Genomic DNA, 14472 nt, shown 5'->3' with positions numbered 1-14472 from the left:
TAGGCCTCACTCCTCTGCAGTCTTCATCAAGAGGGTAAACTTCTATCACCCAGGCTCCCATCCATATTTGAATTGCACTGTTATTTACATCATGGTAGCCTAATCCATGGGTAGGAGAACTAAGGCCCGGGGGCCGGATCCGGCCCAATCGCCTTCTCAATCCGGCCCGCAGACGGTCCAGGAATCAGCATGTTTTTTACATGAGTAGAATGTGTGCTTTTATTTAAAATGTATCTCTGGGTTATTTGTGGGGCATAGGAATTCGTTCTCACCCCCCCCCAAAATATAGCCCGGCCCCCCACAAGGTCTGAGGAACAGTGGTCCGGCCTCCTGCTGAAAAGGTTTGCTGACCCCTGGGCCCTAACCCTAGGACTTGCTGAGGAAGGGCAAAAAATTTTACCAACGCAATGCCAACATCAAAATGACTGAAGCAACTCAAGACAGCACAACTGCATTGGTGTAGCTACACTAGCCAAGGCTTGTCATTATTGTTGTTGTTGTTGTTGTTATTTATTAAACTGGTACACCACCTTACACCCGTAGGTCTTAGGGCAGTTCACAGGACAAAATCACAATATAAAAACACACAATACAAAATCAAAATTAAAAAACAGAACAACCCAATAACACCCCCACCCAAACACATTTTTGAAGGGCATTGAATGTCAATCAACCAAAGGCCTGAGAGTAGGCATAGGCAAACTTGGCCCTTCAGGTTTTGGGACTACAACTCCCATCATCCCTAGCTAACAGGACCAGTGGTCAGGGATGGTGGGAACTGTAGTCTCAAAACATCTGGAGGGCCAAGTTTGCCTATGCCTGCCTGAGAGGAATGTTTTTGCCTGGCACCTAAAGGTGTATAATGAAGGCGCCCCGCAAACCTCCCTGGGGAGAGCATTCCACAGACGGGGAGCCACTGCAGAGAAGGCCTTTTTAGAGCGCCCATATCTTTAAGAATTATTTTTAAATATTTATATTTTATTAAGGCAATTTCAGTTAAAAGAAATAAAGTGATACAGGTGGGAAAAGAAGGAAAAGTGAGAGGGAGAACAACAACAACAATACATACAAAATCAAAAATATACCAAAAAAAGGAGTAATATACGATATTCCCATACTTTCTTGTATAAACTGGTATAGTGTTGTTGTCCTAGTGCTTATGTAAATGCTAATAGCCCACTACATTTTGTATAAACTCATTCCAAATGTTATCATATTTATCCATACAAAGTCTGCGCCTTTAAGCAGTCCATTCATAAATTGCCAGTGATATATCATCAGTCCATTGACTGAAGGCTAGCATCTCTTTATTTTTCCAATTCCTCAATATCAATCTCTCGGCCACCATTAGGGCACGGAAAATCCATTTCCGTTGTCCTGTTGACAATTTCCATAATAATTCAATAAAACATTCTCCGCTGAAAGGTACCTTTAAGAATTATGTAGAGTTGGAAAAAATGCCAAATGCAGTATTTTCACCTGCTGCCCAGATCTCTCAAGGACTGCCTGCTCCTATGAGAACCTGTCCAATTACTCACATCATCCCTGGTGGACCTATTCCTAATGCCTCCACAATTCAAGACCCCATAGGCCATCACAAGAAAGAGCACCATCTTGTGAGTCACTCTTGATTAGTGGCAAAAAGCTCACCTGTCTCCTTCCTTGTAGGAATCAGACCAAAAACCTTACAATTTTGTAAAACTTTTGTGGTTCCACATTAACTGTTTCGGTTCCCTCTAGTTCAGGGGTCTGCAACCTTTAAGACAAAAAGAGCCACTTGGACCCGTTTCCGAAGGAAAAAAAAAAAGGGAGCCGCAAAACTCGTCATTATAAAAATAACTTTTTTGTCACTTTTTTATTATTTCTTTGTTTGACCCCTCAGAATTACTCCTCCTCATAGAAATAAACGTTAAATTAACAGTTTACCTTTTTGTGTGTGTGTGTTCTTCACTCCCTTCAAAACAGTGACCAGCGTACATGCCCCTTACAATGTAGCGGGCGGGCGGGAAGGTGACGTCGGGACAGCCATGCGACGTCACAGCCAGTACAGCGCCCGCCACAGTGGGGAGTGTTGGGGCGCACAATGTGCCTCTTCCCCTCGCTAGTATCCGCCCCGGAGCCGCGGCAAAGTTGTAAAAGAGCCACATGCGGCTCCGGAGCCGCGGGTTGCAGACCCCTGCTCTAGTTAAACATCACTTTTATTTTTAACTCTGTTGATGCTGATATTGTTAGTTGCAGCCTGTTGCTATGTCCAAAGCTGGTTTCAATTAATACGTGTGTTCTTATCTTTCAATTGTTGTAAGCCACCTCATGGATCTTTCGGATGGAAAGATGGCATATATATGAATAAATGAAAGCTGCACCTGCTAAAACTTATTTGTCTCCATTAGAGGTGGCGAACCTGTGGCCCTCCAGATGTTTTGGGACTACAAATCCCATCATCCACAGCCAGCATGGACAAATAGCCAGGGATGGTGGGAGTTGTAGTCCAACAACATATATAAGTTTCAAAAAAGGATGATTAAGCTGTTTGTGTATGTAAGGACAGCAGCTAGGATTCTTTATGCAAAAAATGGAAGGAAGAAAAAGTTCCCACCAAAGAAGAATGGATAAGCAATGTGATGGACTATGCAAAATAGGCAAAGTTAACAGCCAAAATAAGAGAACCTAATGACGATTGCTTTGTAGCAGAATGGAAGCCTTTTTCGGATTACTTAAAGAAATTCCATAATATGATGAACACATGAGCAGGATTTGAACTATGAGCAACAGAAGGAATTAGAGTTTATAGTATTGTTGTTATGGTATAAGAGATAGAAGACAGGGTGCAGCAAACAGGGTAAACTAAAAACACCATGGAAAATGGGATGGGAAGTCTACAAAACCAAAGAAAAAATTACCATGTATACAAGTGAGTACGTTAAACTTTTGAAAATTTAATTATAGATATAGATATAAAATAGAAGGCTGAACGTTACGCTGATCTGAGATTAAGTGTCTTTGGGTCCGGCAAGAAAGTTAAAACCATGAATCTCAAACATGCCTCAGCCAGGCACAGGCAAACTCGGCCCTCCAGATGTTTTGGGACTACAACTTCCACCATCCCTAGCTAACAGGACCAGTGGTCAGGGATGATGGGAACTGTAGTCTCAAAACATCTGGAGGGCCGAGTTTGCCTATGCCTGACCTAAGGTGACATTACTGCCTTTGAAAATACTATCACTGGAGGGAGTCAATGGCCATTTTAAGTATAAAATGATGTCTTCTGGAGGTCATAGAAAAATGGTGACGAAGCTATGGCCCTCCAGATGTTGTTAGACCGCAACTCCCACCATTCCTTACCATTGACCATGTTGGTTTGGGTTGCTGGGAACTGGAAACCAACAACATCTCTGGAAGGCTACAGGTTTTTGGCCTGTGGCATAGATCGTAAACAAACAAGCAAACTGAAAACACATTTGATACTCAAACTAGTTTTGATGTCTGGTAGTTCCATTCAGCTCCAAAGTTAAGTTATGGTCTTCAAAGCAATTACGATTCTCAAACCCAGTTGTTTTAGAATTGTTGATGGCTTCAACATAATGGTTTTGGGGCGTTGAAGCTCAAGGGTCTTCTGTTTCTGTACAATACAATACATTCATTGGATATATAGCTACCAACTTTATTGACACTCCATATCAGAGCAAAGGGAAAACAAAGACGAACCAAGTTCAAACACTTGGATGAAGCACAAAAGCCCTCTCCATATTCGCCTCAAAAGAAATTGTCAGCAAGACCAGTACCAAAATCTTCCAACATTCCCCCTTTGTGGGATGCCTGTAGGCTGTTTTAGAGAAAGAAACTGTTCTAGTCCTGTTCAGCAATCACGCAAATAGTTTGAAGAGCTTTGCCCTACAGATATTGACATTCTTCGCATAATCACCCAATGAGACAAGTCAACTGCTAGTGAGATCAGGCAATTAAAAAAAAGAGAAAACCAACAGCAGGTAAGAACTATACTAGTGACCAGGGGAGCAGGGATGGGTAAGGAATAAGGTTGCTGTTGTTGTCTAGTAGGCTATGGGAAGTATATAGGGAAGATGAGTCTGTCCAAAATCTGTAACACAGAAGACGTGACTAAGGAGCAAACATGTGATGGTCAATTACAAGTAAGGGGGTGGGGAAGGCAATTCTCACAACGGGGATTCAGTTTTCATTGCAATAACTGCTTTTAAAGTGCTGTGCACATCATCTCCCTGCCTAAGGCTATTGGTGAAATGTTGCAACTACATGCAGGATTCAGGGCCATAAATGTATCTCAAGTCATTTGGAAGCACAGAGCTATGAAATCAGGGGTGGCCAATGTAGGCTCCTTAAGATGTCACTCTGCTCCACAGATTTCCATGCAAGTACGTTCCGTTCTGTGACACAGGGATATACCCCCAGTCCTGACTAGGGCACTTGGTGCTTCTATGGGGTTCAGCACCAAGAACATGCCTCAATCTCCATTATATGGTGTTCCACTGTTGCTCTCTCCAATGCACCAGTCTTCTGCATGGGGAGTAGGAGTCTCTGACTCCCCCCAAGAGGAAGGGTGCTCCTTTAGTGCGTATTTTCTAAAGTACAGGCCATGACGATAGAAGCCAGCACAAAGGCTCACCGGCTTACTTAAACATATGGCAGCCACAGCAGTGAGGGAAAGGCCCTCTGCACATGCTCAGAGGCATGCCATTATTCCACACATTCCAGGACAAATGCACACCATTTCTGAAACCCTGAGCCCCATCCTGTGCTGTAAGAGATGTGTATCATTCTGATAGAATCTGGGGGTTGTGGGTGGGGGAGCAGTCTCAGAAATAGGGCTTAGTGAGATTTAGGGAGCCCCAAGGATAATGCTCCCCCCTGAAGGAAAGGCAGTTCTTAAATATCCGGCGGGAACGCAGGTCCCCCCCCCCCCACCACCAAGTTGCCTACCTCATCCCCCTGGCCAAACTGCAGCCCCAGGGCGACGAAGTGCTCCACCCGGATGAAGCCGTCGGCGTCCTCATCGCACACATCGAAGACCTCCTTGAGCTTCCGCAGAAACTGCATCAGGTTCGGTGGCTCCCCGAGGCCACTGGGCTCCATGGCGCCCTATGGGGATTAGCTGGACGCCGCCGCGGGCGAGAGGCTCTCCCGGTCCATCACCGCAGGAGGAGAAGCGGCGGTGGGGGCGGAGGCAGCGGCGGCGGCAGCAGCCATGATCTGGGCAGGCGAGCGGCTCCTGCTCTTCTCTCGCCTTCAGCCTGAACAGCTTCTGAATGACATCAGCAAAGGGAGGAGAAAGGCGCGCGGGAGGGGGCGGCGGGGGGGGAGGCGGAGGGAGGAACAATGGCGAGAGAGGGAGGAGGCGGCAGGGCGCGAGGGGACCAGCTCGCGGGGGACGAAGGATGCACATCAAAGAAGATGCCCGCGGCCGCCCAAGGGATGCGAACGTTGGGTACCACTAGGGGGCAAGGTTGCCGCTCCGGCGCATGCCATCTCCCCACAACTCTTCCTCTATCTCTCTCTCACACACGTACTCACTCAATCTTCCGTTTTCACGTTTCTAAGACGCCGGATTCGTTTACACGGAGAGCCACCGCCGAACTCGGCACCTGAGCCGTCGGCATATATTGAAAAACGAGAAGCGCATGTGCCAGATCACATTTGAGAGGTTTAGTTCCCTTGCACTGCTCTGTTATATATACCCACAATCAGTTTTCGGCAGTTTAGATCCCCTCCCCCGCCTTTCAACAGCTGGTTTTGGCAAACGTGAGGATTGTATTCCGCGTTAGAGACGGGGGAGGTGGACGGAGTCAAGGGTGCTAATCTTGGTTAATTGACGTGGTCTTCAAAGGTGAGGTTGGGTAGGTGGCATTAAGAAAATATCTCCCCCACCCCCAGCATAGAAGCCAACTCCTAGGGTCCGAGGTCCCTTCAGGACCCCCCCCCAATAAAATGATGCCCCCCCAAAAAATTGAGAGGCATTGCCATTCAAAATGCGTGCATGTGCCACATAATGTGATTGATTATATGGGGTGGGGCTCATCTGGCCCCCCCTCAATATTTTATTCAAGTTGGCACCCCTGACTTTCCAGTGTTTAATTACCTGGTACAGCTAACCGTGTGGGTTAAAGTGTTTAAAAATGTAATACTAGGGAGACACAGTCAGCTTTCTGCTCAGCTGAGAAACTCACTGGAAGACCTTGGGTTTGTTGCTATCTCTCAACCTAACCTACCTAACAGGGTCGTTGTGAAGATGAAACGGAGAAGGGGTGAATTGCTTTGAGTTCCTTGGTGGAATGGTGATTTTTTTAAAAAAAAATATGATTAAATGTTATGGAGTGAATAGTCTTTGCAAGCATGCTGGGTTTAAATTGAGCATGCCATGCTTAATTTAAACCAAGATTCAGCAACTGGCCTCACCCAGGACATGTCAGGTGGTAAATTATTAGGACCCCAATCTCAGGACTAACCATGGAGTAAATGCCATTGGCCTCTGTGGAGCTTATCTCCCATTTTCCTAATGGGACAGTGATGGCTGCTACATTGAATATGATCATGTGAAATAGTCCTCAGACACGAGTTGTTACCTATTCTATAAAGGGAAGAGTGAACAACCATTGCACCTTTTGGTGCATTCACATCAATAATTGCCCCATTCGCTAGCATTTCAGAATGAGAAAAGACCAAAACAACAACCCTCAAACCAAAAATCTTGAGCTGGAATAATATTTCACACAAAAATGGCTTTCAAATTTGGGTCCCAGATTTTGCATGTTTACTGTTTTCATATTTTCTTTTTAACTATTTGATTTCAAGGGGCATGGTGGTGGTTGCTAGGGGGGAAACTTCATATATTTATAGGTAACAGTAATTAGTAATAATTAGTAATTAATAATTAGCCAAATTCAGCCCCTTGCACTCTATTAGGAAAATACATGACAGGTGTGGTGTGGGTTCCACACACTCCACTAGTAAACACCTTGTTACACATCCCTAAATCAAATCTTCCACAGCTGGGAGGCATATAAATTAGGCAGGAACCAGAGATCAACAGCTCAGGTATCCTGGAGAACTAATGTATTAGCTGTGAAGAGCTGGGAATAGAAAAAAAGAGACTCTCGCTGCTGCTAGATTTCGAGCTGTGTAAATCTTGATTACAGCCTTCGAAGCAAGTGCTGGGATTCTTGTGAAATCCAGGTACTTGAGGGCTTGGACTCTCGCCAGGATTTCTGCAGCTTGATAGCTGGGCCCTGCCTGTTAATGAGTTCACACTGTGCCATTACAGCTGTTTTTACATTTCCTGAGATTTTTATGAGTGATGTTTTGAAGAGCATTACTGGACTTCAACTTCCAGAAGCATTTTCTACTTTTTTTTTGCTAGAGATGTTAATATTGACACTTGCAGCTGGAATCAAAGGGCACCTCGTTAAGTACTTGATTCTACCAGCAAAAGGATTCTGTTTCAACTTTTTTCTAGAAATTCTGGATTGAAAGGAGGATGTGGGAAAGCAGTCTAATTTCTGCTTCTCCATCGTGCTACCTTCCGTAATGTTATCCAGTTGTGGCGCTGCTTTCCCCCCTTTTGCTGCCGGTTTTAATGTTTTCATGTTCGATTCAAAACATATATTAAGCCTTATCTATAATGGACTGACTGCAAGAAGATCAAACCTCTCCATTCTGAAGGAAATCAGCCCTGAGTGCTCACTGGAAGGACAGATCCTGAAGCTGAGACTCCAATACTTTGGCCACTTCATGAGAAGAGAAGACTCCCTGGAAAAGACCCTGATGTTGGGAAAGATGGAGGGCACAAGGAGAAGGGGACGACAGAGGACGAAATGGTTGGACAGGGTTCTCGAAGCTACGAACATGAGTTTGACCAAACTGCGGGAGGCAGTGGAAGACAGGAGTGCCTGTTGTGCTCTGGTCCATGGGGTCACGAAGAGTCATACACAACTAAACAACTAAACAACAACAACAAGGGTGTCATCCCCCCCCCCCCGCCACCGCCACCCATCTAGCCCAGCAAGGTCTACCGGGGAGATTTTCCAGGCAGTGGCGATGATATCACTTCTGCCACTCCCTGCATGAAGATGAAGGAAGCAAGCTTTAAAATTTACACACGAAAAAATGCTCGAGTCTCATTAGAGTGCAGGCCTAGGGATAGTGTCAGACTTGAATATAAGATTCTGGAATTCAGATTCCAGGTTTGTGTCTTGGGTTCACAGCTGTGTGTGTGTGTGTGTGTGTGTGCGTGTGTGTGTGTGTGTGTAGCAGCAGCCTCCTCATCTGCATCTTCAGGACAGAAAGGAGCCTTCCAGGTTTGGTTTGGTCTGGTCTGGTCTTTTCTGGTTTGGTTTGTTCCCTGCTGCCTCTCTCCTTGTGACTGGTGGCTGAAATGGACCCCCATGCAACATGGGAGGGGGTGCATGGGTTGGGAGAAGCAACAGGTTCCAAGTGGAAAGGAATAATACCATCCCTATGTTCTGCAGATTCCTGCTGTATTGAAATTTTGCATGCAGCTTTCATGTTTTGGAAACCTCGTATCTGCCGCACTAATGGACATTTCACAGATAGGTGGGTTAACTACATGCGCATGATTCAGGCAAGTAAACAGAAACCTTCCCTTTTTCCGATTTGTTCCTCAGGGGCTTTTAGCTCATGTTCCCTTCCAGCTCTACAGTTCTGTGATTCTAAAACCACATGTTCTTGCTACAGATCACAAGGCACTGAGCAGCCACAGTCTGACAGCTGCCCATCAACTGTCTCCGCACACTAATGAGATCTTGGAGAGGCAAGAAATGAGGGATCTGGATGGTGCTGTGGGAAGGGTCACTGGGAAGCAACCGAGAATGCCCATTTACGATGTGACAGCTTTCAGCGGGGGTGAGGGGTCTGAGAATGAAGGGGGGGAGAGGAAAGAGAGATCTGAGACCAGGTCTGAGACCAGAAATAGGTAAAGGTAAAGGGACGCTTGACCATTAGGTCCAGTTGTGACCGACTCTGGGGTTGCGGCACTCATCTTGCTTTGTTGACCGAGGGAGCTGGCGTACAGCTTCCGGTCCATGTGGCCAGCATGACTAAGCTGCTTCTGGTGAACCAGAGCAGCGCACTGAAACACCATCGAACCACCAACCTTCTGATCGGCAAGTCCTAGGCTCTGTGGTTTAACCCACAGTGCCACCCGCGTCCCTGAGACCAGAAATGGTCCAGAGGAAAAGCCAGCTATTTTAGAGTGGCTGGGGAAACCCAGCCAAATGGGCAAGGTATAAATAATTGTTGTTATTTTGACCCATGAGCTTGTTTGGATTTTTGAGTGAGTGCCATGGGAGACATCCCTCTCTGCTCCACGTGTAAACTTAGATCCCATAGAAAATCTGAGCTTTGAAAAGCACATAGAGCTGGAAGAGGAAGTGGGGAAGAGAGTCAGTTTTCCCAACTTCCTCCTTTAGCTCTATGAACTTTTCCAGAGAGAGAAAGGCAACTGGCCCTCACCATTCTATAAGCAACCCTAACCCTAACCGCAATACGCTCTCCATGAATTTTTCTGATCCTCTTTTAAAGTCACCCATTCCTTCTTTTGCGCCATTGCTTACATAGCAAAGAAGTCACCATCTATGGATCAGAGGGGGGGGGGGCGTTATATCAGCAGGCTTGTGAGAACCTCACAGTTTATAGAAGTACGAGATAAAGAAGCAGCAATCTTGGGGGGAACTCCAGACAGCCCAGTGAGAGGATGTACATACTCGGTGTCTATGGAATACTGACAAACTGGGAAGCGAGGGTGGTTGAAAATGAGGGAAGTGGAAGGCGGAATGGAATGGTGTCACTGAAATAGTGAAGATGGGAACACTACACTGCAACATTTTGTTGCAGGCCCTACTTGTTCATAGACCTTTGCAATAACCTCTTCCCACTTTATGAATGGGGATTAACTGAAACAAAGTGCCAAGATATGACAGAATGGGTTTCTGGGGAACAACTGCATGTACATCCATGAAGAAAGTGAAAATCTGGAAACAAAAGTTGTTGAGCTATTTTTAGGCTTTTATTTTTTAGCTGCAGGCTTGTCCCTCATAACTGCACGCAGATATCTGCCGCAAACCAGCAGGATGGAAACAGATAATATACGATGTGCCGGCTGCCGTATTAGTCACTACCAGAAATACCCTCTGCTCAGATCATGTGCTCTGTGGAACAGCAAGCGTAGGGCTTTTTACGGAAGGAGAAGCGCCTTCTCTGCTCCTGAAATATCACTTTTGATGGGCTTGTCATTTTGGCTTGTTAAGGTTAGTGATTGAGGAGGAGACATTTCACGGTGAGGCCCTGTGGTATCCACAGAGCTAGCGGAATTCTGCCAGTTGTCAGATGTTTTCCCCTATCAATGCCATCCCTCCTTATTTAGCTGGTGTCACAACTCCTTTTGTAGCAAATGCATCACCCAAAGGCTGGTGACCTTATCACCTGCCATTTCCATCACTTTCCAACGTACAGTAGCAACGTCTCTTAATACATTTGCAGGCTGTGTTCACCCTAGGAAACACATCATACATTCTCCTATAGATATATTAAACAGCAGATGTGCAGTTTTTTCATGTTTTCCAGGTTCCTAGTTAAGAGCTTTCTCATCTTGCCTTCAAGAAGCTTCTCTGAAGGTTGTTTTCAGGTGGCATTGGACCCCGGGTGGTCTAGCCAAAATCAATACATACCTGTGTCCCTCCTTTGCTGGAAAGGTTGTGAGAACCTTGGGACATATTTTCATGCTTAGTGGGAACGCAAGATTATCTGTATATTCTGGACCAGGGTCTTCGATACTATCTCCAAAATTGTTAACCAACCTCTCTCATCAAACCCAGCCTTCGCTCTGCCTTCACTAAACCCAGATTCTAATCCTACTATCCAGCATAAAGATTTAATTCCCCCCCCCTACTGATAGCCGCATCTCATGATACCGTATCACTGGAAATCCCAGGAAGCCTACCTCTAATAAAAACAATAATAATTTATTATTTATATCCCACCCATCTAGCTAGGCCTCCCCAGCCACTCTGGGCGGCTCCCAACAGAATATTGAAAACACGATAAAACATCAAACGTTAAAAATTCCCTAAACAGGGCTGCCTTCAGATGTCTTCTAAAAGTCAGATAGTTGTTTATTTCCTTGACATCTGATGGGAGGGCGTTCCACAGGGCGGGCGCCACTACCAAAAAGCCCTCTGCCTGGTTGCCTGTAACTTCACTTCTCGCAGTGAGGGAACCTCCAGAAGGCCCTCGGAGCTGGACCTCAGTGTCCGGGCTGAACAATGGGGGTGGAGATGCTCCTTCAGGTATACTGGGCCGAGGCCGTTTAGGGCTTTAAAGGTCAGCACCAACACTTTGAATTGTGCTTGGAAACGTACTGGGAAATAAACCCCCATCCTGAAAAAAAAATATAGTCCGGTCCACCACTTGGTCTGAGGGACAGTGGACCAGCCCAAGGCTGAAAAAGGTTGCTGACCCCTGGCATAGGTCCATCGAAATCAGAATTGCCTGCAATTGACTGGAAGTCGCTTTCTCAGGAAGAGAAAAATATTTTTGGCAGGAGCACCTGAGGCAGGAGAGGGGTGACAGAGCTGCATCTCCAATTTTTATTTTTAAAAATATTTTTATTAACAATTTCAGCATAACAAAATTTCAAAACATATCATATTCATTATTTCCCCCCTTTTTCCCCACCTCCCATCAAACCCTCCCCCCGAAACTTCCCTCAGCTCCTCTCTCTGATTTCTCAGCACATATTATTCTCTGCAGATTATAAACTTGTACATATCCTTACATTATCTTTCTATCATGTTATCAACCAATAAATTTGTGTATGTTTATTCAAACCCTGCCAAGGAGTCCAGTTCATTTTGTTGTCTTTTTAGATAATTTGTAAAAAGCTCCCCTTCTTCCTTAAAGTCACAGTTGTCCTTGTCCCTCAGTTTGTATGTCAATTTAGCCAGTTCTGCATAAGCCATCAATTTTTCTTGCCACTGTTCTTTTGTTGGGATTTCCTCATTCTTCCATCCTTGTGCTACCAAGACTCTTGCCGCTGTTGTAGCATACATAAATAAGTTCTTTATTTTTCTTGCATCTCCCATTTTTAGAGGAGCTTCAGGGAAAATTGCAATTTTCTTCTTCTTTTGGCCTCCAGTGCAGTAAAGACAGCTCATACAGCTCATCACATGGGAGATCTGCAAGTTCCCCTTTGGCCATTGTACTTGCAGCATGAAGAGCAGAAACTCTGGTGCTCACATATAAGAAACAGCAGCATTCTGTCCTGGTTCTTCGTCTCTCAGCGTCCCAGTCTCCTGCACCCAAATCTACCACCTTGATTTCATTATTTCCCCTTCCTTCCACCCACATCCTTGCCTTCAACTCAGTGTGGGGCAATGGTTAATCTTTAAACATTAGCATTTCAAGCACTAAACAACTTAGGCCCAAATATCTGAAAGAGCACCACCTTTCCCACAGTCCCACTTGGGCTGGCCTTGGCCCAGTATACCTGAAGGAGCGTCTCCATCCCCATCGTTCTGCCGGGATGCTGAGGTCCAGCACCGAGGGCCTTCTGGAGGTTCCCTCACTGCGGGAAGTGAGGTTACAGGGAACCAGGCAGAGGGCTTCTCGGTAGTGGTGCCCGCCCTGTGGAACACCCTCCCATCAGATGTCAAAGAGACAAACAACTACCTGACATTTAGAAGACATCTGAAGGCAGCCCTGTTCAGGGAAGTTTTTAATGTGTGACATTTTAATGTATTTTAAATTTTTGTTGGAAGCCACCCAGAGTGGCTAGGGAAACTCAGCCAGATGGGCAGGGTGCAAATAATAAATTATTATTATTATTATTATTATTATTGGCAGCAGGGCCACTCAAGGAAGTCCCATCATCCTCTGAAGTTTGGGGGTGGCAGCTTCTCAGTTGTGGAATTCCCTCCCCATCAAACTTGGCACCTTCCTGGTCTAGTTTCTATGGTAAGTTGAAGTCAGATTTCTTTACCCTATCCTAGGCATGGGCAAACTTGGCCCTCCAGATGTTTTTGGCCTACAACTCCCATCATCCCTAGTTAGCCGGACCAGTGGTCAGGGATGATGGGAATTGTAGTCTCAAAACATCTGGAGGGCCAAGTTTGCCTATGCCTGCCCTAGCCATTGGCACCTGATATCGCTTAGGAACCACCCTATTTTTGTGACTGTCAGCTGTTTCAAATTGCTTTTAATATTGCTTTTCTAAAGCGCTGCAACCTGTCCTTAGACCTCACGAAGGGAGGTTAACATCTCGAAAATAAAATAAAATACTTGGATCAGGCCTCCAATCTGCACTTGCCATGAAGCTCATAGGCAGTGTCTGAAATTCGCCAGATTGCGACCAAGTGAAGATGCCTGCGTGTCAGGATGGCACCCAACATCTCCACCATCTGGAGGTTTATTCCTGGAGATCCTTGGAGCTGAACTGTTTTCACACACTAATTTACATCCTGTAGAATTCTATCAGTTCTAGTTTATCTGCACAATCTGAATGCATTTCAGGAACCAAAATGCTTTTTTTGTGTGCAGGCTGAGCAGGAGCAGGGGATGACTTTAGAGTTAACCGCAGTACCTTGTTTTCATTTCCCCTACCCCACTTCCCTGTTCACAGTTGTGAAGAACCACATTTGTGGATGAACCACCTACCTTGCCACTTGTGTGTCATCGCACATTCTGGTCTGTGACCCTCTTTCATAACTGCTTAAATTGTTAACACTATGCAGTCTATGGTGGGATATTTAAAGTCTCCTTACTCCACCTGGTGGCTCAGAAGTCCACTGCAACGTTATGAGTAACCAGACAACACTGCCAAGAATCCGTGGCAATTAATGAAGGTACAGAATATATCCTACAACCTCTTTGTGGGCAGATTTATTGGAGGTTTTTAAGCAGTTCAGATGTATTATATGTCTCAGAAAAAATGGGCTGATGCACAGAAGTAAAACTGCACCAGATTCTCTGTCTACACTTGCTGAAAAATCAGCAAAAACATCTTGGGTGGAATCGGGCAGAAAATCTCTGTAGCAAACAGCTGTATTAAGCTGTCATCTTTTAAAAGGAAAATACAAATCTAAAGCTATGTTGTGGAATCCTCTGCTCATCCAAAGTGGTGCCATGCCCTCAGCTGCAATCACAGCTACTGAAGGTCCAGTCGTGGTCAACTCTGGGGTTGCGGCGCTCATCTCGCTTTATTGGCCGAGGAAGCCAGCGTACAGCTTCCAGATCATGTGGCCAGCATGACTAAGCCGCTTCTGGCGAACCAGAGCAGCGCACAGAAACACCGTTTACCTTCCCGCTGGAGTGGTACCTATTTATCTACTTGCACTTCGACGTGCTTTCGAACTGCTAGGTTGGCAGCAGCAGGGGCTGAGCAACGGGAGCTCACCCCGTCGCGGGGATTCGAACCACCGACCTTCTGATCAG

The 14472-nt window shown here is 45.7% G+C and overlaps 1 protein-coding gene across 4 annotated transcripts in view; it reads right to left on the bottom strand.

The window, feature by feature from the left end:
- Window positions 1-5272, bottom strand: part of RAB11FIP4 (RAB11 family interacting protein 4) — a 191976-nt gene extending 186704 nt beyond the window's left edge. For 2 of the 4 annotated variants that reach the window (XR_014561336.1, XM_083727544.1), the window contains exon 1: window positions 4954-5272. Coding sequence is in view for 1 of the 4 variants with exons in the window: in XM_083727544.1 (XP_083583670.1) it covers window positions 4954-5106 (153 nt within the window). In the remaining 3 variants the exon portion in view is untranslated. The remainder of the gene's footprint in view (window positions 1-4953) is intronic. The other 2 variants (XR_014561337.1, XR_014561338.1) reach the window with 2 other exon arrangements.
- Between the last annotated feature and the right edge of the window lie 9200 nt (window positions 5273-14472).

This window comes from Podarcis gaigeae (assembly GCF_964106915.1).
Source record: "Podarcis gaigeae genome assembly, chromosome: 2".
NCBI classification, from domain to species: Eukaryota; Metazoa; Chordata; class Lepidosauria; order Squamata; family Lacertidae; genus Podarcis; species Podarcis gaigeae.
This window is presented reverse-complemented; position numbering and strand designations above follow the sequence as displayed.